This window comes from Manacus candei, unplaced genomic scaffold (assembly GCF_025592945.1).
Source record: "Manacus candei isolate 608988 ecotype Guabito, Panama unplaced genomic scaffold, ASM2559294v1 h1tg000294l, whole genome shotgun sequence".
NCBI classification, from domain to species: Eukaryota; Metazoa; Chordata; class Aves; order Passeriformes; family Pipridae; genus Manacus; species Manacus candei.
This window is the reverse complement of record NW_026138342.1, coordinates 16,702-38,319: the sequence shown is the minus strand read 5'-3', so window position 1 is coordinate 38,319 and position 21,618 is coordinate 16,702. Positions and strand designations below refer to the sequence as shown.

The window sequence follows — 21,618 nt, the reverse complement described above, 5'->3', positions numbered from 1 at the left end:
TGGATTTTGGGGCGTTCACTCTGGATTTTGGAGGGGGGGGGTCACCCTGGATTTTGGGGGTTCGTCCCTCCCCCATTTCGGGGTTCAGCCCCATCTCGGGGGGATCCCACACACATTTGGGGGGCTTCGCCTCCCCCAAATTTCCCCCCTCGCCCCCCAATTCTGGGTGCCCCTCCCCCTCCTTGGACCTTGCCCCTCCCCCTCCGCCACGTCGTGTCCCAAGTCCAGGGGGCAGTGCCCGGGGGGGGAGGGGCGGGGGGAGGGGACATCACGGGTGGGGGGTGACCCCCATCCCACACCCCGTTCCCCCCACACACACCCCAATTTTGGGGTGTTTTGTGGGGATAAAGGGGTTGGGGGACGGGTTTTGGGGTGTCCCCCTCTTCTTGGTGGGGGGAGGGGCGCGGGGGGAGGGGCGGGAGGGCAAAGGTCACTTGGGCCCCGCCCCCTGCCCCGCCCCCACGCGGGGATATTTAGTGACCCCCCCAAGGGGGGGGTCGGAGCCGGAGGGACCCCACAAGGTGAGGAGGGGGAACAGGTGGGGGGAAGGGGGGGCTGGGGACATTTGGGGACAAGGGGGAGGGGATAACCTGGGGGGGGTCGGCAACACTTTGGTGTCACGAGTTGGTTGGGGACAATTTGGGGATGGGACAGGGTGGGTTGGGGACATTTGGGGGCATTTGGGGACAATTCGGGGATAATTTGGGGCTGGGGCAGGGTGGGTTGGGGACACTTGGGCCCTATTTGGGGGACAAGGGTACGGGTTTGGGACAGCCTGGGGACCCTTTGGGGGATCTTTTTGGGGGGCCCTCACCCCGACCCCTCTGTGCCCCCCCAGGTGCCACCATGAAGCTCTGGGTCGCGCTGGTGGCAGCGGCGCTGCTGGCAGGTGAGTGTCACCCCCCCAAATGTCCCTCAGTGTCACCCCCCAGGGTCACCCCCCAAATGTCCCTCAGTGTCACCCCCCAAATGTCCCTCAGTGTTACCCCCCAGGGTCACCCCCCAAATGTCCCTCAGTGTCACCCCCCAGGGTCACCCCCCAAATGTCCCCTCAGTGTCACCCCCCAAATGTCCCTCAGTGTTACCCCCCAGGGTCACCCCCCAAATGTCCCTCAATGTCACCCCCCCAGTGCCACCCCCACGGTGTAAAAACCCCCTTAATCGGCCCCCAAACTGAGGAGAGGGCAGGGAGACTTGGGGGATCCCCCCAAACTCAGGAGGGAGATTTGGGGTAGGGGTGCAGGGGGGGCACCCCAAGGACGGAAGGGGATTTTGGGGCGCCCCCCCGAGTGACCCCAACCCCTCTCCCCACAGGCTGCGGGGCCGAACTGGCCACCCCCACCCCCACGGCCCCCCCCGCCTCAGACCCCCCCTCGCGGGTCTGGAGGGTCCTGGGGGTCCTGGGGGCAGCGGCCGAGAACGCGACGGAGCGGCTGCGGGAGAGCCCCCTGGGGCAGCGGCTGCAGTGAGTGACCCCAAAAACGGGGGGTTCTGGGTGTGTGGGAGGGGGACCGGGACCCCAGAAACAGGGGGGGGACACCCCAAAGTGGTGGGGAGTGGGCCTGGACCCCAAAAATCAGGGGGGACACCCCAAAGAGGAGGGCAAGGGGGGGCCCTGGGACCATCAAAATTGGGAGGAAAAAAGCAGCACCCCCAAAAAGGAAAGGGAGGGGGGCAAAGTGGGGAGGGGGGCAAAATGGGGAGGGGAACCCCCTTAGGGACACTTCAGAGAGTTAGGGCCCCCCAAACCGACCTCGTGCCCCGATCTCCTGGCAGGCAGGTGGTGTGGGAGCTCCGGGCGCTGCGGGACGAGGTGTGGGGCACGCACAGACCCCATAGGGACTCTTTGGGGATTTGGGGACTCTTTGGGGATTTGGGGACTCTTCAGGGATCTGGGGACTCTTTGTGGATTTGGAGACTGACCGTGTACCCCCATTTCCTCCAGGCAGGTGGTGTGGGAGCTCCAGGCACTGTGGGATGAGGCGCGGGGCACCCACAGCCCCCACAGGGACTCTTTGTGCATTTGGGGGCTCTTTGGGGATTTGGGGACTCTTCAGGGATTTGGGGACTCTTTGTGGATTTGGGGACTCTTCGGGGATCTGGGGACTCTTTGGGGATCTGGGGACTGACCGTGTGCCCCCATTTCCTCCAGGCAGGTGGTGTGGGAGTTCCGGGCGCTGCGGGACGAGGCGCGGGACCGCGCGGCCGAGTACGGGGTGGAGGCGAAGGCGCTGCTGGAGCAGAGCTGGGGGGACCTGCGGGCCCGGGGGGCTTCGTTCGCCCGAAAGCTGCGCAAGAGGCTGAGCCGGGACTCGGAGGAGCTGAGGAAGCGCTGGGAGGGGGGGGGCCGCCGCCCTCAGGGCCCTCTGGGGGATCCCCGAGACCCCCCGGGATTGAGGGGGAGCGCCCCGAAGTCCGGGTGCGGGGCCTGAAATGGGGGAGAGTTGTTGGAGGTGCAGCAATAAACGATGATGGAGACGCTCCACGTGTGGGTCTGCTGTGGGGGGGAGTTTGGGGGAGCGGGGCACCCAAAGAGGGGCTCAGGGCACCCCAAAACCACCCCCCCATCCCAAAAGCACACCCCGTGTCCCCAAAAGGGCTCAAAGCACCCCAACAGAGAGCCCGCACCCCAAAAGGGCTCAGAGTGACCCAAAAAGGACTCTGCGAGCTCCAAGGAGACACTCGGGACCCCAGAAGGACCAACTGCACCTCAATGGAGCCCCCGCACCCCAAAAGGGCTCAGGATGCCCCAAAACAACAACCCGCACCCCAGAAACGGCTCAGTGCACCCCAAAAGTGCTCAGAGCACCTCCACAGTCCCCCTGAACCCCGATAGAGCCCCCGCACCCTAAAAGGGCTCGGAGTGCCCCGAAACAACAACTCACACCCCAAAAGGGCTCAGGGCACCCCAACAGACCCCCCTCGAACCCCAATAGAGCCCCCGCACCCCCAAAGTCTCAGCGCACCCCAAAAGAACCCCCCCGGACCCCACGGGGGGAGGAGAGGGGACGGGTTTGGGGACTGTGGGGCTTGGGGGGCCCTGGAGGATGTTGGGGGGGCCCATGGGGCATGGGGGGGTTGGGATTTGGGGGCGCCCAAAGTGGGTTTGGGGCGGGGGAGAGGATTGTGCCAGCTGGGGGTGCCCCTCCACTCCCCTTTCCCCCCATTTCCCCCCAAGCCCCACCCCAGGACCCCGCCCCGGCCCCTCCTCCCCTGTTTACCTGGACTTTGCCCTCTCCCCCCCCAAAAAATCCCGGCACCGCCCCCGGCACCGCCCCCCCCGCCCCGATAAATGGGGGTCCCCGCGGGGGGAGGGACACGGAGAGGCCCCACCACCACCGGTGGGTTTTGGGGGGGATCCTGGGGGTGGGGGGGAACCCCAAAATCCTTGGGAAGGGCGAGTTGGAGGTTGGGAAACTGGGCAGGAAGGGGTTGGGGAGCTCTTGGGTGGCTAATCTGGAGGGAAGGGGGGTTGGGGGTGGGATTCTTGGGGGGATGGGTTTGGGGGCCCTCCCTCAGTTTGGGGGTCCCCAGGACACAGCATGGCCCGGGCCCCCCCCGGGCTGATGGCGGCGTCACTGCTGCTGCTGCTGCTGCTGCTGCTGTGCTCAGGTGAGACCCCCCATTTTGGGGGAGACCCCTTCCCTCTGGGACACCCTGACCAGCCCCCAAGCACCCCAATTTCCTTCCCGGGCACCCCAAACCCCCTCCCTCCCAGCACCCCACATCCCGCCCCTCCCTGAGCCCCCAACACCCTCCCCGGGGTACTCTGACCACCCCCACATCCTGACCCCCCCGCCAAGTACCCCAAATCCCCTCCCAGGACACCCGAACTCCCCCCTCCAAGCACCCCAAATGCCCCCCCGGCCCCCCCCGCACCTCAACACCCCCTGCACCTCAACGTCTCGCAGCACCCTGATCACCCCGAGGGAACACGAGCACACCCCCACCACACCCCCAACCCCTCGTCAGGCCCCCAACCCAGCTCCAACTCCCCCGAACTCCCCCAATCCTCCCATCAACCCCCAGCTCCACACCTCTACTCCCCCAGGCCTCCCCAGCCCCTCCATCTCACACCCCAAACCCCCCAGCCCATCTCGCCCCCCATCACCCCCCAAGCCTCCCGTCTCACCCCCCCTCACTCCCCCAGCCCATCTCACCCCCCTCGCCCCCCCAGCCCATCTCACCCCCCCTCGTCCCCCCAGCCCATCTCACCCCCCATCACCCCCCCAGCCCATCTCGCCCCCCCATCGCCCCCCAATCCCCCCAGTCCCCCGTCTCACCCCGTCCCCCCACAGCCACCACCGCTGCCCCCCCCACGCCGCCCCCCTCTCGCCCCCCGGGCCCCCTGACCCATCTCCGAGGCTACCTGGGCCAGGTGGGCTCGGCGGCCGAGAACCTCCTGGAGCGCCTCAGCCTCCCCGCGGCCCAGCAGCGGATCCGGTAAGGACCCCCCCTCCAAAATAGCCCCAAAGCCCCCTCCCCGGGGCCACCCCAAAAGCCCCAATGTCTCCCCCCGTGCACCCCCAGGGTCGCGTACGAACAGGGCTCGGCGGCCGTGGTCACCTACACCGGGATCCTCACGGACCAGCTCTACCACTGGTGGCAGGGGGACCACTGACCCCCCCCGAAATTGGGGTGTGTGGGGGACACCCCCCCCCATGTGTGTGTGTATGTCCCCCCCCCGGCATGTGTCCCCTCCTCAATAAAGGCACCAACCCTGGGGGTCTCGGGGGTCTTCATGGGGTGTCTGTGGGGGGCTTTGGAAGGCTCTGGGGGGCCATCGGAGGGGCCTGGGGGGCTCTGGGGGGCCTTTGGGGTCCCTATAGTGGCTCTGAGGGGGCAGAGGGGACTTTAGGGGAGCTCGGGGGGGGCTTGGAGTGCCTGTGGATATCAGATCTCGGGGTCTCTGAGGTACCCCAAATCCCACTGCTTTACTCCAAAATCCTGCTGGCTTACCCTAAAATCCCAGGTTTACGGCAAATCCTGCTGCTTTGCTCCAGAGTTCTGCTGTTTTGCCTCAAATTCCACTGTTTTGCCCCAAATTCCACTGTTTTGCCCCAAATCCCAGTTTTACCCTCCTTTTCCATTACTTTAAGGATTAAATTGAGGCAAAAATGCCTCTTGGATAGCATTTTAAGGCTATAAATCAAAGGGGGAAAATGGGAGGACCCTGAGGCGAACGGGGCAGGAAACATGAGGGGGGAAAAAGGGCAGGAGATGTGAGGGGGAAAAAGGGCGGGAGGTGTGAGGGGGAAAAAGGGCGGGAGATGTGAGGGGGAAAAAGGGCGGGAAACGTGAGGGGGGAAAAGGGTGGGAAATGTGAGGGGGAAAAGGGGAGGAGATGTGAGGGGAAAAGGGCGGGAGATGTGAGGGGGGAAAAGGGCGGGAAACATGAGGGGGGAAAAGGGTGGGAAATGTGAGGGGGAAAAGGGGAGGAGATGTGAGGGGAAAAGGGCGGGAGATGTGAGGGGGAAAAGGGGAGGAGATGTGAGGGGAAAAGGGCAGGAAACGTGAGGGGGGAAAAGGGCGGGAAATGTGAGGGGGAAAAGGGGAGGAGATGTGAGGGGAAAAGGGCGGGAGATGTGAGGGGGGAAAAGGGCGGGAAACATGAGGGGGGAAAAAGGGCGGGAAACGTGAGGGGGAAAAAGGGCGGGAAACGTGAGGGGGAAAAGGGCGGGAGACGTGAGGGGGGAAAAGGGCGGGAAATGTGAGGGGGAAAAGGGCAGGAGATGTGAGGGGAAAAGGGCAGGAAACGTGAGGGGGAAAAGGACGGGAGACGTGAGGGGGAAAAAGGGCAGATGTGAGGGGAAAAATGCAGGAAACGTGAGGGGGGAAAAGGGAGGAAAACGTGAGGGAAAAAGGGCAGGAGATGTGAGGGGCAAAAGGGCAGGAGATGTGAGGGGACCTGGGACCCCCTCACATACACACTTGTCCCCCCCCACCCCGCACACCCCAATGAAGCTCCGGGGCCGCTCTGGGTGTGTCCCAGGTGGGTTTATTGGGGACAGGAGTGTCCCAGGTGGGGTTATCGGGGACGGGGTGTCACGGCGGGGGCAGGAGGGGCACGAGCAGCCGCAGGGCCCCCAGCCCCAGCGCCGCCGCCCCCAGCGCCCGCAGCCCCAGAGCCCCCCAGGGCCCCAGGCCCAGCGCCTGCCCGGCCCAGCCCGCCAGCAGCCCCTCGTAGGCGGCGCCCACCAGGAGCCCCCCCAGCGGCAGCCGCAGGTGAGGGGGCAGGTCCTGGCGCCCCGAGGCCCAGAGCAGCGCCGCCGCCGCCACGTGACGCACCTGGGGACAGGTGAGAGGTGTGAGAGAGACGGGGGGGCCAGGGAGGGACCAGTGCCCCCCAGTGACCGACCAGTGCCCACCAGTGCCCCACCAGTGCCCCACCAGTGCCCCCCAGTGACCGACCAGTGCCCACCAGTGCCTCCCAGTGACCAAGCAGTGCCTCCCAGTGACCAAGCAGTGCCTCCCAGTAACCTCCAGTGACTGCTCAGCCCCTCCCAGTGCCCCCCCAGTAACCTCCAGTGACCACCCAGTAACCTCCAGTGACTGCCCAGTGCCTCCCAGTAACCTCCAGTGACTGCTCAGCCCCTCCCAGTGCCCCCCCAGTAACCTCCAGTGACTGCCCGGCCCCTCCCAGTGCCCCCCAGTGCTCCCAGACCGCTCGCAGTGCCCCTCCCAGTCCCGTCCGGTCCCTCACCAGGCTGATGTTGGAGTCCAGCCCCATCTGGAGGTGCCGCCAGTCGAACTCGACCCCCCGTGCCCCCACCCAGAGGGGGACACACCTGGGCAGGTGAGGGGGGGTCAGGGGAGCCCAGAGACCTCCCAAAACCCCCAGTAACCCCCCCCCTCCCCCCGGGGACACACCTGGGCAGGTGAGGGAAGGTCAGGGGAGCCCAGAGACCACCCCCAAACCCCTCCATAGCCACTCCCCCCACCCCAGGCAGGTGAGGGGGATCAGGGGCCCCCTCCATAGCCCCCCCAACCCCCTATGGACCCCTTACAGCCCCCCCAAAGGTGCCCCAAAGCCCCTCCAGCCCCCAGAGCTCCTCCCAGTGCTCCCCGCAGGACCCCTCGAACCCCCCCCATCACCCCCCAAACCCCCTCCCAGGCCCCCTATACACCCCCAAACCCCCCCTCATCCCCCCCAAACCCCCTCCCAGCCCCCGTAGCCCCCCCGGGCCCCCCCAGAGCCCACCTGGCCGTGAGCAGCTCGGCGCTGGCCCAGCCCAGGGCGGCCACGAGGATCCGCAGCTCCCCCCGGCCCCCGCCCCGGCCCAGCGCCAGCTGCAGCCCCCCCAGATCCGCCACGTCCACCGTGGCTCGGAGGAACTCCTGGGGGGCACGGGGGGGGGAAAGAGAGGGAACAATGGGGGGGGGAGGAACAGGGAGGAAAAGGAGAGTCCGAGTCCCCCCAAATCTCTGGGGGAGCCCCCGGGACTCCCAAAATCCTCCCAGGACCCCCTAAAACCCCTTGAGACACCCAAGCCCTCCCCCAGAACTCCCCAAGTCCCCCTGGGACTCCCAAAATACTCCCAGGACACCCAAAACCCCTGGAGACCCTCCCTCCCCGGGCACCCCCAACCCCTGCAAGACCCCCAAACCCCCAGAGATTTGGGGGGGGCCGAGGGTGCACGTGGGACCCTCCAAACAGTCCCCCTCCCCCTTGCAGCCCCCCAATCCATCCCCTCTTTTTTGGGGTCCCCCCAAACTCACCCCCACCAGGTCGTAGCCCCCCGACGGCCCCTCCCAGGTGGGGAAGAAGGTGGCCAAGAACAGCATCTGGGGAGGAGGGGGGCACAGGTGAGGGACCCCCAAAAACGCACAGGTGATCCCCCAACCCCCCCGGGGAGGTTCAGGAGTGTGGGACCCCCAAAAACCTGCCCAGGTGACCCCAAAGCTCCCCCAGGGGAGTCCCAGGTGTGTCCAGGGGGCATCCCAGGTATGTTTTGGGGGTCCCAGGAGGGTCCCAGGTGTGTTGGGGGGTCCCAGGTGTGTTTGGGGGGGTAACAGGGGGGTCCAGGTACATTTGGAAGGTCCGGGGGGGGTCACAGGTGTGTTTGGAGGGTCTCAGGTGTGTTTGGGGGGCCCAGGGGGGTCCCAGCTGTGTCTAAGGGGTTCCAGGTGGGTTTGGGGGGTTCCAGGTGTGTTTGGGGGCCCCAGGGGGTTCCCAGCTGTGTTTAGGGGGTCCCAGGTGTGTTTAGGGGGTCCCAGGTGTGTTTGGGGGGGTTCCAGGTGTGTTTGGGGGGGTTCCAGGGGGGTCCCAGGTGTGTTTGGGGGTTCCAGGTGTGTTTGGGGGGATTCCAGGTGTGTCTGGGGGGCCCCGGGGGGGTCCCAAGTGTGTTTAGGGGAATCCCGGGGGGGTCCCAGTTGCGCCCCCACCTTTCCCAGTTGCACCAGTACGTAGGTGGCTCCGGCCTGGACGCAGCGCCAGAACGCGCTGTACTCCGACCTGGGACACCAGTAACCACCAGTAACCACCAGTACCCACCAGCAACCACCAGTAACAACCCCCCGGCCTGCCCCGTGACACCAGTAACCACCAGTAACCACCAGTAACAACCAGTAACAACCCCCGGCCTGCCCAATGACACCCGGATCCCTCCCAAAGCCCCCCCGAGACCCATTCCCAGTATCCCCCGGTGCCTCCCAGTATCCCCAGGCCCCCTCCCAGTGTCCCCCCAGTGTCCCCCCAGTGTCCCCCCAGTGTCCCCGGTCCCTCACAGGCCGCTGCACTTGTAGGTGATGAAATAGGGGAAATAGGCGAGGGCGAAGCAGTTCCCGAAGTGGAAAAGGGTCATGGCGGGGCCGGGCGGTCCCGGGGGGGTCCCGGGGAGGATTTGGGGGGTTTCTTTGGGGACGTTCTCGGCTTTGACGGGTCCCGGCGCGGCCGCGGGGCCTGACGGGAACGAGGCCAGGCCCCGCCCGCTCCCGGCACAGCCAATCAGGCGCCGGTGACGCCCACCGTGGGCGGGGTCATACCCGGCGGTCACGCCCACCTCCAGTTCCCGCCAAAATCCCTCCCAGAATCCCCCCGGGTCCCCTCTGGGGACCCCCAAAATCCCCCTCGGAGTGTTCCCCTCCCACCAGGAGCCCCCCCTTTTCTCCCCAGCGAGGTAACCGGGGGGGATTGATGACGTCACCCAGCCCAATTTTCTCTAAAAACCTTTATTTGACACCAACTTCATACAAAAAAAAAAAGGCACTTCAAAAAATCCCTGAACAGCCCCAAAAACACCCCCGCGGGGGGAGCTTTGAGGGTCTCAGGGGGTTCCCGGTCACACCACGAGGCTCTCACGGCTCAGGGCATCATTCTGGGGGGGAGAGAGGGGAGTGTGAGAACCCCAAAGCCCCCCCAAACGCCCCCAACCTCCTCAGACCCCCAAACCCTCCCCACACTCCCTCCAAGCCCCCCCAGAGACCCCCCAATTTCCACCCTGAGCCCCCCAAGCACCCCCCGACACCCTGAAACCCACCCTTGTCCCCCCCCAAAATCCCCCCGAGCCCCCCCGACCCCCCTCACCTTGCGGAGGCGCCGGGGTGGTCCGGGGGGGTTCCGGGGGGGGTCCCGAGCTCCCCCCAGCAGATCGTCCCGGGAGCGGGACCGGGGTGGGGGTCGGGCTGGGGGGGGCGACTCCTCCTCCCACTCGGAGCCCCCCAAAACCTCGGCCGAGCGCCAGCGGCCCCGGGGGGGGCTCGGGGGGGACGGGGGGCCCCGGGGCGGGGTCCGGGGGCGTCGGGGCGGGGTCGAGGGGCTCCGGGGGGGGGTCCGGGAGCGCCGGGGGGGGGTCCAGGGGGCCTCGTGCAGGGAGCTGATGTCGCTGGGGGCGGGTCCTGAGGGGGGTCCTGGGGGGGGAAATGGGGGGGGTCAGTCAGGGGGCAAATAACTCCCCGAGGGGGGGTTAAATCCCCCCCCAGGATAGGAATTGCCCCCCCCAAAACCTACCTGCCCTCCAGTGGGGGGGTCGCCCAGGGGGGTCCCAGGTGGCCAAATTCTCCTCCAGGTAGCGCAGGACGGTGGGGGGGGGCACTGAGGGGCCTGGGGGAGGCACGGGGGTCCCAGTGCAGTCCCAGTGCCTCCCAGTTTGGCCCTAGTGCCCCCCAGTCCCTCCCAGTCTGTCCCAGTCCCTCCCAGTCTGTCCCAGTCCCTCCCAGTCCCTCCCAGCCGTCACTCCCTCCTCACCTGACACGACGCTCCCGTCACTGTCCCTCAGCAGCGGCACCTGAGAGCTCTGGCTGCTCCCTGGGGGGGCAGGTGGGGCTCACCTGGGGGCCCTGGGGGTCCCAGGTGTGTCCCAGGAGTGACAGGTATCTCCCAGGTGTGTCCCAGATGTGTCCCAGGTGTCTCCCAGGTGTGTCCCAGGTGTGTCCCAGGTGTCTCCCAAGTGTGTCCCAGGTGTGTCCCAGGTGTGTCCCAGGTGTGTCCCAGGTGTTTCCCAGGTGTGTCCCAGATGTCTCCCAGGTGTCTCCCAAGTGTGTCCCAGGTGTGTCCCAGGAGTGACAGGTATCTCCCAGGTGTGTCCCAGGTGTCTCCCAGGTGTCTCCCAGGTGTGTCCCAGGAGTGACAGGTATCTCCCAGGTGTCTCCCAGGTGTCTCCCAGGTGTCTCCCAGGTGTTTCCCAGATGTGTCCCAGGTGTGTCCCAGGTGTGTCCCCCCCTCACTCACCGAGGAGCTGCAGGGCCAGCGCGGGGGGGGCGGGGCTGAAGGTGCCCCCCGAGGTCGCCGCTTTCCCTGCCAGGTACACTGAGGGGGAAAGGGACACAGGTGTGTCCAGCTGTGTCCAGCTGTGTCCCCTTTCCCCCCTCAAGAGACCCTCAGGGACCCCATAGCCCCCCGAGGGACCCCCCCCAACACCCCACACCCCCCAAGTCCTCTGAGTCCCCTCACGGAGACCCCACGGACACCCCCCAGGTGACTCCAGGACCCCCAAACGCCCCCCAGGTGCCCCCCCAGGTGACTCACGGGCCTCGGGGCAGCAGCAGGTCTGGGGGCAGCAGGGGCAGCGCACGTAACAGCAGCAGGTGTGGGGGCAGCACTGGCACCAGCACAGCCCCACCCCCAGGGCCACCAGGACCCCCCCCAGGGCCACCAGGGCCACGAACAGCCAGTCTGGGGGGGGAAAGAGGGGTCAGGGACCCCTGAATGCCCCCAAACCCCACTCCAAAAAAACCCCCAAACCTCCCACACCCAACACCCTCCCGCAAAAACCCGCACCCCGAAAAGTCCCAAAACACATCCAATCCCATCTCCCAAAAACCCCCACCCCAAAAAGCCCCTGAACACATCCAACCCCCAAACACCCCCAACCCCACCCTAAAAAAGACCCTAAACACTCCCAACCTCCTCCCCAAAAAAACCCTAAACATACCCAAACCCCGCCCCAAAAAAACACCCCAAACCCCTCAAAACATGCAGAACCCCCCAGACTGGCACCAACATCCAGTCTGGGGGAGTGAGGACCCCCAAATACCCCCCAAAGCCCCTCCAATAGACTCCTGAACACCCCCCCACACCCCAGGTACACCCGTACCTGGGTACCCCCCAAATCCCCCCCAGTGCCCCTCCAGTGCCCCCCAGTGCCCCCCAGTGCCCCTCCAGTGCCCCCCAGTGCCCCCCCAGTGCCCCCCGTACCTGGCAGGGTCCCCTCGGGCAGGAGTCGGGTGCCCTCGGGCAGAGACCCTGGGGGGGACACGGGGGGGACATGGGGGGGCACAGTGCAGCCCCAGTGCCTCCCAGTGCCTCCCAGTACAGCCCCAATGCCCCCCAGTACAGCCCCAGTGCCTCCCAGAACAGTCCCAATGCCCCCCAATATAATCCTAGTGCCCCCCAGTACAGCCCCAGTGCCTCCCAGTACACCCCCAGTGCCCCCAGTACACCCCCAGTGCCCCCAGTATGGCCTCAGTGCCTCCCAGTGTAGTCCCAGCACCTCCCAGTACAGCCCCAGTCCCTCCCGGTGCCTCCCAGTGCTGTCCCAGTGCCCCTCAGTGCCTCCCAGTGCCCCCCAGTCCAGCCCAGGTGCTCTCCCAGTCCGCCCCGCTGCTCTCCCAGTGCCCCCCAGTCTCACCCAGTACGACCAGTTCGGCCACGGCCTCGTTGTTGCCCTGCAGGTCCTGGGTGGAGGTGACGGTGCAGATGTAGAACCCGCTGTCACCCCACGCGGCCGGGCCCAGGCTGAGCTCGGCACCTGGGCACAGGTGAGACAGGGGAGACAGGTGAGGGACAGGTGAGACAGGTGTGTATCCCCAGGTGTGTCCCCCCAGTGTCCCATTGTTCCCCCCAGGTGTCCCCAGGTATGCCCCCAGGTGTGTCATCCCCAGGTATGTGCCCAGGTGTGCCACCCCCCCAGGTGTGTCCCCAGGTGTGTGCCCAGGTGTGTGCCCAGGTGTGCCACCCCCCCAGGTGTGTCCCCAGGTGTGTGCCCAGGTGTGCCACCCCCCAGGTGTGTCCCCAGGTGTGTGCCCAGGTGTGCCACCCCCCCCAGGTGCGTCACCTCCCCGGATGGTCACGGCCCGGCCCCGGTAGAAGTCCCCGAGTGTCACCGTGTCCCCCTGCTTGGTGGCCACGATCCGGACGGTCCTGGCGGAGTCGGGGCAGGTCCCCGCCGTGTCCCCCCCGGTGGCGCTTTCGGGGCCCCCCCAGGTGTCCCCAGAGGTGGAGGAGGGGCAGAAGGACTTGTACTTCCAGGTGACGATGGGGGGGGGCCCGGAGGTCACCTGGAACTGGCACCGGATCAGCACCGGCTGGAACAGCAGGGCCACCGTGCGGGGGTCGGGGACCGTCACCTGCAGGGGGGTGACACAGGGGGCTGGGGGGCCGAGGGGTCAGTGTCACCTGCTGTCCCCTGCTGCCACCCCCTGCTCCCCCCTCTGCCCCCCCAGGTGCTTCCCCCCCGTAATTAAACCTAACGACCCTCCTAATTTACCGCCCAGGCCTTAACTGCCCCCCCAGAGCTCCCGCGTGCCCCCCCAATTAACCCCAGGCCCCCTCAGCCCCTAATTACCCCTTGATTATCCTCAGGCCCCTAATCACCCTGTTAGTGACTCCCCAGGCCCTTAATTACTCTCCAGCCCCTTAACTGTCCCCCAGCCCCTTGATTACCCCTTCAATTACCCCCCCAGTGCCCCAACTGCCCCTCAGCCCCGCCCTCAGCCCCTTAATTACCCCCAGCCCCCTATCTGCTCCCCCAGAGCCCCCCCAGCCCCTTAATTACCCCTCCAATGACCCCCAAGCCCCTTAATTGCCCCCCCTGGGCCCTTAATGACCCCGCTAATTGCCCCCACCCACCGAGCAGCGCCAGCAGCGCTCCCAGCGCCGCCGCCATGATGGGCCCGCAGGTGGGGGCGTGGCCAGCGCACCTGGACACGCCCCCGCCAGACCTCGCCCATTCCATGACCCCGAACACGCCCCCTTGGGGCCAGGCCACGCCCCGGTGCGTGGGCGTGGTCAGTGCACCTGGACACGCCCCCTTCCCCGGGTCGCGCCCCCTCCCCACTGGGGCACGGCCCCCCCGGGGAACGAGGGTATTTGGGGGGTCTCGGGTGTTTTGGGGTCCCGCGTGTGTGTGTGAGGTCCCAGGGGTTTGGGGTCCAAGTGTTTTGGGGGGGATCCCAGGTGTGTTTGGTGGTCCCACGTGTTTTGGGGTCCCGGTTGTTTGGGGGGTTCCCAGGTGTTTCGGGGGTGCCCGGGTGTTTTGGGGCGGTCCCAGGTGTTTTGGGGGGTTCCCAGGTGTTTTGAGGCTTTCCCAGGTGTTTTGGGGTCTCAGGAGTTTGGGGGATCCCAAGTGTCCAGGAGCTCAACTCTTGGGATAGGGGGGACATACACAAATTTAGAGGGGGGGGCCCAGACATCTGGGGGGGGGCGGGTTTGGGGGGTGTGTGGTCACAGTGTTGGGGCCATCGAGTGACACAGACCCCCTCCCCATCCCCCAAGGCCGCAGTGCCCGAGGGGGGGGCCGGGGGGGTTGGGGGGGCCCGGGCGGTCCCAGACGTCGGGGTGGCCCTGCCCCTTCCCCCCCCGGTACATAATCCCAGTCCTTCCCCCCCCCCCGACAGTCGGCCCCCGCCACCGCCCGACGCCTGGGACCCCCCCGGACCCCTGGGACCCCTCGGACCCACCGCGGTAGGTGAGGAGAATAGGGGGGGACACGTCTGGGTCGCCCCCCAACCCCTGGGCCCCTCCCAGCTCCCCGGGTCCCTTCCAATCCCTTGCCCCCCCTCTCCCCCCAGACGACTGGGACCACTCCAACTCCCTGGGACTCCCCCCAGCTCCTGGGAGCCCCCCAGTCCCCCCAAATCTGGGGTCCCCAAGGATCTCCATGGGGTCCTGATCCCCCCAGACTCCCCTCCGGGCCTCCCCCGGACGCAGCTGTCCGGGAGCCCCCCCACATGGCCCCGGGGGAGGGGGGGTGACATCACCGGGCTGGGGACAAACGTCCCGTTGTGGCCCCGATGGCACCGCCAGGACCGCGGGGTCCCTCCCGACCCCCCGGGGTCCCCCCCGCGCTGTCCCCCAGGGGCCCAAGGATGGAGGGGACCCCCAGACCTCTGGGACCCCCCAAAAACACCTCGGACCCCTCAAACCCCTGGGGGCCCCAAAAAAACTGCTGGGACCCCCCCAAATCCCTGGGAGCCTCCAAACCCCTGGGCCGCCCCCAAACCCGCGGGGTTCCCGCCGGCCACCCTGACCCCCCCGGGGGTGTCGGGGTGGGGGTGACACAGAGGGTCCCTTTGTCCCGTCGGGCCGTGGGGTGACGGCGGCGCGTCAGGAATTCGCGGCGTGGGGGGGCCCGGAGGGGGTCGGGGGGGCTCGGGAGGGGTCGGGGGGGGTCAGGAGGGGCAGTGCCGGGTGTTGTCACCCGCCCCCGGCACCGCCTGGGACCGCCTGGGGACAATGGGGACAATGGGGGACAGTGACACGGGGTTGGGGGGGCGGGGGCGGACAGGGGACAATGGGGACAGCGGGGACGGGGGGGATGGGGACAACTGGGGGCACTGGGGACACTGGAGGGGGACCGGGGGGACACAGGAGACGTTGGGGTGACATTGCGGTGACACTGCGGTGACCCCCGTGTCCCCCAGCGCCCACCATGAGGCCGGTGGTCACCACCCTCCCGCCCCCCCTCCTCCTGCTGCTGCTGCTGCTGCCACCAGGTACTGGGAGCACTGGGAAGGACTGGGGGGGGGGGCACTGGGAGGGACTGGGATGGGCTGGGACCCCCAAAACCCCATTACCAGTTCTGTTCCCCCCTTCCCCCCAACCGTGGTGTTCCCCTGCCCTTAAGAGCCCCGGGGGACCCCCAGAGCCCCGGTCCCACTAATTCCCCCCCTATTCCCAGGACTCTCGGGGGGCTCCAGGGACCCCCAGACCCCCATTGTTATTCCCAGCCCTGTCTCTCCCAGGACTCTCGGGGGGCTCCTGGGACCCCCAGACCCCCGTTGTTATTCCCAGCCCTGTCTCTCCCAGGACTCTCGGGGGGCTCCTGGGCCGCCTGGATGCCGCCGGCGGTGTCGGGGCTGTCGGGGTCGTGCGTGTCCGTGCCGTGCCGGTTCGGGTACCCCGAGGAGCTGCGCCCCAGCTCCGTGCACGGGCTCTGGTACTTCGGCAGCCCCTACCCCAAGAACTACCCGCCGGTGGTCGCCCGGTCCCGCCCCGGCGCCGTCCACGAGAGCTTCGCGGGGCGGGCGCGGCTGGAGGGGGACCCGGGGGTGCGGGACTGCTCCCTGCTGCTGGGCCCCCTGAGCCCCGAGCTGGCCGGCAGGTACTACTTCAGGGGGGACCTGGGGGGCTACAACCAGTACAGCTTCTCCGAGCACACCACGCTCGAGGTGCTCGGTGAGTCCGGGTGGGGGGGAGGCTCGGGAGGGGAGGACCCCGGGGGAGGAGGGCTGGGACCCCGGTTTGGGGGTGGGAAGGTGGATTTGGGGGGCTGGGACCCCGGTTTGGGGGTGGGAAAGTGGATTTGGGGGGCTGGGACCCCGGTTTGGGGGGTGGGGAGGGGGGAGTGGGGGACTGGGAACCCGTTTTCAGGGCCAGGGAGGGACATTGCACCCCTGGGCCCCCCTTTCCAGTTGTCCCCAATCCTGGGGGGGGGGGGTGTCCTGGTGTCTCCCCTGTCCTTGTCCCCAATCCCAGTAGGAGCATCCTGGTGTCTCCCCTGTCCTTGTCCCCAGTCCTGGGGGGTGTCCTGGTGTCTCCCCTGCCCTTGTCCCCAATCCTGGGGGGTGTCCCCCCCCAGCCAAGCCCCCCTGCCCCGTTGCCCCCGCAGAGGAGCCGGTGCTGGAGGTGCCCCCCGAGGTGGTGGCGGGGGTCCCGGCCGAGCTGCGGTGCCGGGTGCCCGACTCGTGCCCGCGGCAGCGCCCGCGGGTGTCCTGGGAGGGGGCCGAGGACCTTCCGGAACGTTCCGAGCACGAGTCGCGCGAGGACTCGAACGGCGCCGGCTCCGTCGTGGCCCTGCTGCGCTTCCGGCCCCGCCGGGGGCTCGGGGGGCACCGGGTGGGCTGCCAGGTGACCCTGCCCAACTCCAGCCTGGCCTTCGCCGCCAGCGTCGCCCTCGACGTGCAGTGTGAGCGGGGGGGGCTTTGGGGTGGACTTGGGGGGACTCTGAGGGGACTCTGAGGGGCAGGACCCCCCCAGGGGTACCTCGGTGGGCATCTGGGACCCCCCAAACACCTGGAACCCCCTCAAGCACCTGGATCCCTCCCAAACACCTGGATCCCCACACACACCTGGGAACCCCCAAACACACCTGTACACCCCCCCCAAACACCTGGTACTCCCCCAAACCTGGGTCCCCTTATTTAGGAGGCAGAGACGGGATTTGACACCCCCCCACCCCCCCATTTTGGGGTCTGGGATCCCTTTTGGGTGGGGGACACACCTGGACCTCTCCAGTGCAATGGGGGGGGGGGGGATGCCCGGGGGTCCCCTGGGGAGATCACAGGGGTGAGGGAGGGGGCTCTGGGTCACCTGGACCCCCCCCAAATCCCCCCCTCTCCCCCCCAGACGAGCCTCAGGTGCTGGAGGTGTCGGGGCCCCCCGAGGCGCTGGAGGGGGCCGAGGTGGAGTTGGGGTGCTCGGCCGAGGGCCGCCCCCCCCCGCTGCTCTCGTGGTTCCGGGGGCCGCAGGTGCTGCGGGAGGAGCCGGGGGTCCCGTCCCTGCGGCTGCACCTGCCCCAGGTGAGCCCCGGCGACAGCGGCACCTACACCTGCGTGGCCGAGAACCGGCACGGCCGCCACAACCGGAGCCTGGAGCTGCACGTGGCCTGTGAGTGGGGGGGCGTGGGGGGAGTGGGACCACCCTGGGGCACCCCCGGGGCCCGTCTGGGGTCACCCCTTTGTGGGGAGGGGTGAGGGTGGGGTGTCCCTTTCTTTAAGTGCCCCCCCCACCCCCGTGTCCCCTCTCCAGCTAACTGGGGTCAATCCTGGGTCCCTTTCGGGGGGTCCCTTTGGCAGGGGGTCCCTTTTTGGGGGGTTCCCCCTCTTTCCTGGGTCCCACAGGGGTCACCCCTTTTTGGGGGGGGAGGTCCCTCTCTTTAAGCACCGCCCGTGTCCCCCCCCCCGTGTGTCCCCCACGTGTCCCCCCGGCGCCCCCCTGACCCCCCTCTCCCCCTCGCCCCCAGACGCCCCCCGCCCGCCTGTGCTGAACGGGTCGCTGTGGGTGGTGGCCGGTGACCCGGTCGCCGTCACCTGCGGGGCCCTGAGCCACCCCGCCCCCATCCTGACGGTGGCCCGCGGGCGCCGCGTGGTGGCCACGGCCGTGTACGAGCCCCAGGTGACCCTGGAGGTGGCGGCGGCCACACCTGACGACGCCGGGGAGTACCTGTGCAGGGCCGAGAACCAGCACGGGGGGAGCAGCCTGGCCTTCAACATCACCGTGGAGTGTGAGGGGGGTCTGGGGGGATTTTGGGGAGTATTGGGGTCAGCCTGGCCTTCAACATCACCATGGAGTGTGAGGGGGGGTCCTGGAGGGGCCCTGGGAGGGGTACTGGGGTCACTTAGGGTGGTATTGGGGTCATTAAAGGGGGGCTTGGGGGGTCTTGTGGTATCCATGGTGTTTTGGCCCCCCCGGGTGCAGTTCTGGGGTGTCCCGTGGTGTCGGGGGGGTTTTGGGGTGTCCTGTGGTGCCTGGGAGGTTTTGGGCTCCCCCGAGTGCAGTTCAGGGGTTTTGGGCTCCTCCGGCTGCAGTTCTGGGGTGTTCCATAGTGTCCAGGGGGGTTTTGGGCTCCCTCGGGTGCAGTTCAGGGGTTTTGGGCTCCCTCGGGTGCAGTTCAGGGGTGTTCCATAGTGTCCAGGGGGGTTTTGGGCTCCCCTGGGTGCAGTTCTGGGGCCCATTTCGGTCTCCCCCCTCCAGACCCCCCTGTCCTGCTCCCCGAGTCCCGCTGCACCCCGGTCGGGGAGGGGGCCCGGTGTGTCTGCGCGGCCTCGGCCGTCCCCGAGCCCGTGGTGGCCTTCGAGCTGCCCTCCCACAACGTCACCGTGGCCGAGGGGCACCGGGACTACGCCCTGGCCACGCCCGGGGGGGTTCCCGGCCCCGGGACGGGCCCCGGGACGGTGACGGGAGTGCTGACCCTGCGCGGGACCCTCGAGCCCCGGCTCGCCGTGCTCTGCCTCGCCCGCAACGCCCACGGCACCGCCCGGCAGCAGCTGCGCTTCCACCACCCCGGTGAGGGCGGGGGGCACCTCGGGGGGCACGGGGGGCACCTTGGGGGGCACGGGGGGCAGATAGGGCAACATAGGGGGCACCTCGGGGGGCACGGGGGGCACCTCAGGGGGCACAGGGGGCACGGGGGGGGCACCTGGGGCAGTGGTGAAGGGGGGGATGGAATGTGGGAATTCCCCAGGCCGGGTTCCAGTGGGGGTGAATGGGAGGGGGGGGGGTTGTAGCCCACTGAGGTGGGTTTATTGCCCCGGGGGGGAAGTTGGAAGTTGTTGCCCCTCGAGGGGGGTCTCACCCCCCCCCCCGACCCCGCTGACCCCCCCCTGTGTCCCCAGCGGGGCTGGTCTGGGCCAAGGTGGGCCCGGTCGGGGCCGTCGTGGCCTTCGCCGTCGTCATCGCCCTCGTGTGTTACCTGAGCCAGAGCCGCCGCAAGTGAGCCCCGCCCCCCACGGGCCCCGCCCACCGGGGGCCCCACCCACCTGGGGCCCCACCCACCTGGGGCCACACCCATGGGGGGAGGGGACACATCCATGGGGAGGAGGGACCTGCCCACCCATCCCCGATCCCCACCCACTGGGAGGCCACGCCCCTGTAAGCCACACCCCTTAAAAGCCATGCTCCTTAAAAGCCACGCCCACAGGGACACACCCCAAGTACCACACCCACCAGAGGCCACACCCCAGTGGGAGAGGCCACACCTTGCCCAGGGACCACACCCCACAGGCCACACCCCCTGGGAAGAGACCACACCCATCCCCGATTTGCCACGCCCCCGGGGGTTTTGGGGGGTGGGCGGGGCAGGGGTCAGAGGTCACGTGTGACGCAGTGCCCCCCCCCGTCCTCCAGGAAGGCGTCGGGAGCCCCCGAGGTGACCCCGGTGGCCCCCCCGGGGCAGGGGGGGGACCCCGAGCGGCGCCCGCTGCAGGTGAGGGGGGAGGGGACACCTGGGGGGTCCGGGGGGGCTTTGGGGGGGGGACACGTGGGGGGACATTGGGGTGTGGGGTGAACAGGGCTGGGGGGGGCACGTGAAGGGGGCTGAGGGACCCTGGGGGTCCCAGAGGGATGCTGGGGGGGGAACGGGGGGGACACACGGGGGACACAGGGGTGACTCTGCCCCCCCGGTGCCCCCCCGGTGCCCCCCCGGTGCCCCCCAGGCCCGGTGGCTCCGAGGGGCCGTGGGACGGTGGGCGCTGGGGGTGGGGGAGGGGCCGGGGGCGCCCCCGGAACCGGCCCCGCCCCCCAAACCCACCCGGGGACCCCCGGAGGAGCCCCCGGAATACGCCGAGATCCGGGTCAAGTGACCCCGCCCTGGCCACGCCCACCCCGATGGACACACCCACCCTGATGGACACACCCACCTTCTGCTGGACACGCCCACCTCCTGCTGGACACGCCCACCTCCTGCTGGACACGCCCACTGGAGCCCTGACACACCTCTTGAGACCTGGACACGCCCACCTTCTGCTGGCCACGCCCATCTCCTCCTGGACATGCCCACTTTCTGCTGGCCACACCCCTCTCCTGACCACGCCCACCCCATGGACACACCCACTGCCTCCTGGCCACGCCCACCACAGGGACCTGCCCAATGAGGGCCTGGCCCATCCCCCTCTGGCCCCACCCCCAGGACACAGACACACCCTCAAGGCCCCGCCCCCTCCCGGGCAGGCCCCGCCCCTGTAGTTATTTATTGCCCCCTCATTAACGGCCCTTAACGAGCCCCATCCCCATGACCTTTGACCCCAAGACCTCCCAAAAATAAACTGGATGGACCCAAAATTGCCTGCAGGGGGTTGGGGGGGTGGGGCCTCTAACTGGGGAGGGGCATCAAAGGGGGGGACAGTTGGGGGGCTTTTGGGGGTCTCTAAACCCCCCCAGACCTCCAGGGTTGCTATAGGGGAGTCCCTGGGCTCCATAGGGGATTCCTGGGGCTCTATAGGGGATTCCCGGGGCTCCATAGGGGGTTCCCTGGGCTCTATAGGGGATTCCCCGGGCTCCATAGGGGATTCCCAGGGCTCTATAGGGGATTCCCTGGGCTCCATAGGGGATTCCCCGGGCTCCATAGGGGATTCCCCGGGCTCCATAGGGGTTTTCCCAGGCTCTTTTGGGGCTTTCCTGGGTTCCATGGGGCATTTCCAGCTCCTACAGTGGCTCTCCCAGGCCCTGTGGGGTCCCTTTGGGTTCTCCGGGGGCTTTGCTGGGACCTCCAGGCCCTTTCCCAGGATCTGTAGGGGCACCTCGGGGCTCTGTAGGGTTTCTCCAGCTCCTACAGGGCCTTTCCCAGGATCCCCAGAGGTTTTCCAGGGTTCTGTGGGATCCTGCTGGATTCTATAGGGGCTCCTCAGCTTCCTGCGGGGTTTTCCCAAGTTCCATGGGGCATTTCCCGGCGCCTGCAGGGTCTTTTCCAGGACCTGTAACGTATTTCTGGAACCCAGGAGTTTGTTTTTTGGGATCTGGAAGGTACTTCTGGAATCTGTAGGGTTTTATCCGGGACCCATAAGATGTTTCTGGGATCCAGAAGGTTCTTCCAGCACCTACAGGTTGTTCTCCCGGATCCACAGGATCTCCCCCCACCCCCCCATTTCCCACGGGGTTTTTCCCGGTTCCAGAGGGGGGTTCCAGGATCTCCAGGGAGACTTGTGGGAGGCCCCGGGGGGTTTTCCCGGTTCCCCCCCGCTGTTTCCTGGGATTTATTTCCTGGTATTTCCCAGTTCCCCAGGGCAGTTTTCCTGGTTATCTCCGGGTGTTTCCCGGTGTTTAATTCCCGGTATTTAATTCCCGGTGTTTCATTCCCCGTGTTTCATTCCCGGTGTTTCATTCCCGATATTTAATTCCCGGTATTTAATTCCCGGTGTTTCATTCCCGGTGTTTCATTCCCGATATTTAATTCCCGGTATTTAATTCCCAGTGTTTAATTCCCGGTATTTAATTCCCGGTGTTTAATTCCCAGTGTTTAATTC

At 67.6% G+C, this 21,618-nt stretch overlaps 5 protein-coding genes across 8 annotated transcripts; 3 read left to right on the top strand and 2 right to left on the bottom strand.

Moving 5' to 3' along the window:
* Positions 1–519: 519 nt before the first annotated feature.
* LOC127464929 (apolipoprotein E-like) lies at positions 520–2,481 on the top strand. 2 transcript variants are annotated; one of them, XM_051775396.1, is made up of 4 exons: positions 520–538; positions 839–889; positions 1,315–1,465; positions 2,153–2,481. In XM_051775396.1, exons 2-4 carry the CDS (start codon positions 847–849, stop codon positions 2,430–2,432), a joined length of 474 nt encoding a protein of 157 aa, XP_051631356.1. In that variant the 5' UTR covers positions 520–538; positions 839–846; the 3' UTR covers positions 2,433–2,481. The 2 variants fall into 2 exon arrangements, with proteins under 2 accessions (XP_051631356.1, XP_051631355.1); XM_051775395.1 differs by lacking the exon at positions 520–538 and adding an exon at positions 631–655.
* Positions 2,482–3,226: 745 nt separating this feature from the next.
* On the top strand, positions 3,227–4,727 carry APOC2 (apolipoprotein C2). The gene is made up of 4 exons (XM_051775397.1): positions 3,227–3,341; positions 3,535–3,612; positions 4,299–4,443; positions 4,531–4,727. Exons 1-4 carry the CDS (start codon positions 3,293–3,295, stop codon positions 4,619–4,621), a joined length of 363 nt encoding a protein of 120 aa, XP_051631357.1. The 5' UTR covers positions 3,227–3,292; the 3' UTR covers positions 4,622–4,727.
* A 1,251-nt stretch (positions 4,728–5,978) lies between these two features.
* On the bottom strand, positions 5,979–8,961 carry TMEM147 (transmembrane protein 147). The gene is made up of 6 exons (XM_051775390.1): positions 8,728–8,961; positions 8,386–8,455; positions 7,720–7,785; positions 7,202–7,338; positions 6,704–6,788; positions 5,979–6,288 (listed from the first exon to the last, which is right to left on the bottom strand). Exons 1-6 carry the CDS (start codon positions 8,802–8,804, stop codon positions 6,046–6,048), a joined length of 678 nt encoding a protein of 225 aa, XP_051631350.1. The 5' UTR covers positions 8,805–8,961; the 3' UTR covers positions 5,979–6,045.
* Positions 8,962–9,168: 207 nt separating this feature from the next.
* LSR (lipolysis stimulated lipoprotein receptor) lies at positions 9,169–13,345 on the bottom strand. Of its 2 annotated transcripts, XM_051775386.1 has the most exons (10): positions 13,289–13,345; positions 12,495–12,809; positions 12,069–12,188; positions 11,636–11,683; positions 10,967–11,113; positions 10,670–10,747; positions 10,187–10,246; positions 9,950–10,042; positions 9,527–9,849; positions 9,169–9,317 (listed from the first exon to the last, which is right to left on the bottom strand). In XM_051775386.1, exons 1-10 carry the CDS (start codon positions 13,323–13,325, stop codon positions 9,282–9,284), a joined length of 1,257 nt encoding a protein of 418 aa, XP_051631346.1. In that variant the 5' UTR covers positions 13,326–13,345; the 3' UTR covers positions 9,169–9,281. The 2 variants fall into 2 exon arrangements, with proteins under 2 accessions (XP_051631346.1, XP_051631347.1); XM_051775387.1 differs by lacking the exon at positions 11,636–11,683 and having other exon boundaries at positions 9,173–9,317.
* Positions 13,346–14,067: 722 nt separating this feature from the next.
* Positions 14,068–20,426, top strand: MAG (myelin associated glycoprotein). Of its 2 annotated transcripts, none has more exons than XM_051775384.1 (10): positions 14,068–14,122; positions 15,082–15,153; positions 15,467–15,835; positions 16,269–16,565; positions 17,006–17,266; positions 17,622–17,882; positions 18,353–18,664; positions 18,994–19,090; positions 19,505–19,583; positions 19,813–20,426. In XM_051775384.1, exons 2-10 carry the CDS (start codon positions 15,090–15,092, stop codon positions 19,957–19,959), a joined length of 1,887 nt encoding a protein of 628 aa, XP_051631344.1. In that variant the 5' UTR covers positions 14,068–14,122; positions 15,082–15,089; the 3' UTR covers positions 19,960–20,426. The 2 variants fall into 2 exon arrangements, with proteins under 2 accessions (XP_051631344.1, XP_051631345.1); XM_051775385.1 differs by having other exon boundaries at positions 14,068–14,126.
* The last annotated feature ends 1,192 nt before the right edge of the window (positions 20,427–21,618 follow it).